Source organism: Babesia bigemina, scaffold Bbigscaff_73068, assembly GCF_000981445.1.
Source record: "Babesia bigemina genome assembly Bbig001, scaffold Bbigscaff_73068".
Taxonomy (NCBI): Eukaryota; Apicomplexa; class Aconoidasida; order Piroplasmida; family Babesiidae; genus Babesia; species Babesia bigemina.
This window is the reverse complement of record NW_012237268.1, coordinates 4,971-5,517: the sequence shown is the minus strand read 5'-3', so window position 1 is coordinate 5,517 and position 547 is coordinate 4,971. Positions and strand designations below refer to the sequence as shown.

Here is a 547-nt window from a genome sequence, read left to right as displayed (position 1 = left end):
CTAAAACCCTAGACCCCTAAAACGCTAAAAACCCTGAACCCTAAGAAACCCTAAACCCTAAAACCCTAAACGCAAAAACCCGTAAGACCCTAAACCCTAAACCCTAAACCCTAAACCCTAAACCCTAGAACCCGAGACCCTAAACCCTAAACCTAAACCCTAAAACCCTAAAACCCCTAGACCCTAAACCCTAAACCCTAAAACCCTAAAACCCTAGGAACCCTAAAAAACCCTAAAAACCCTAAAAACCCTAAAACCCTAAAACCCTAAACCCTAAAAACCCTAAAACCCTAAAACCCTAAAACCCTAAACCTAAAACCCTAAAAACCCTAAAACCCTAAAAACCCTAAAACCCTAAACCCTAAACCCTAAAAACCCTAAACCCTAAACCCTAAAACCCTAAACCTAAACCTAAACCCTAAAACCCTAAACCCTAAAAACCCTAAACCCTAAAACCCTAAAAACCCTAAACCCTAAAAACCCTAAAACCCTAAACCCTAAAACCCTAAAACCTAAACCCTAAAACCCTAAACCCTAAAACCCTAAA

At 40.0% G+C, this 547-nt stretch overlaps 1 protein-coding gene across 1 annotated transcript; it reads left to right on the top strand.

Annotated features, from left to right (window-relative positions):
• Positions 1 to 20, top strand: BBBOND_0004450 (hypothetical protein, conserved; the record flags this gene model as incomplete). Its single annotated transcript, XM_012915277.1, has 1 exon — positions 1 to 20. A coding segment is annotated over one exon (20 nt), but the record flags the coding sequence as incomplete, so codon positions are not given.
• Between the last annotated feature and the right edge of the window lie 527 nt (positions 21 to 547).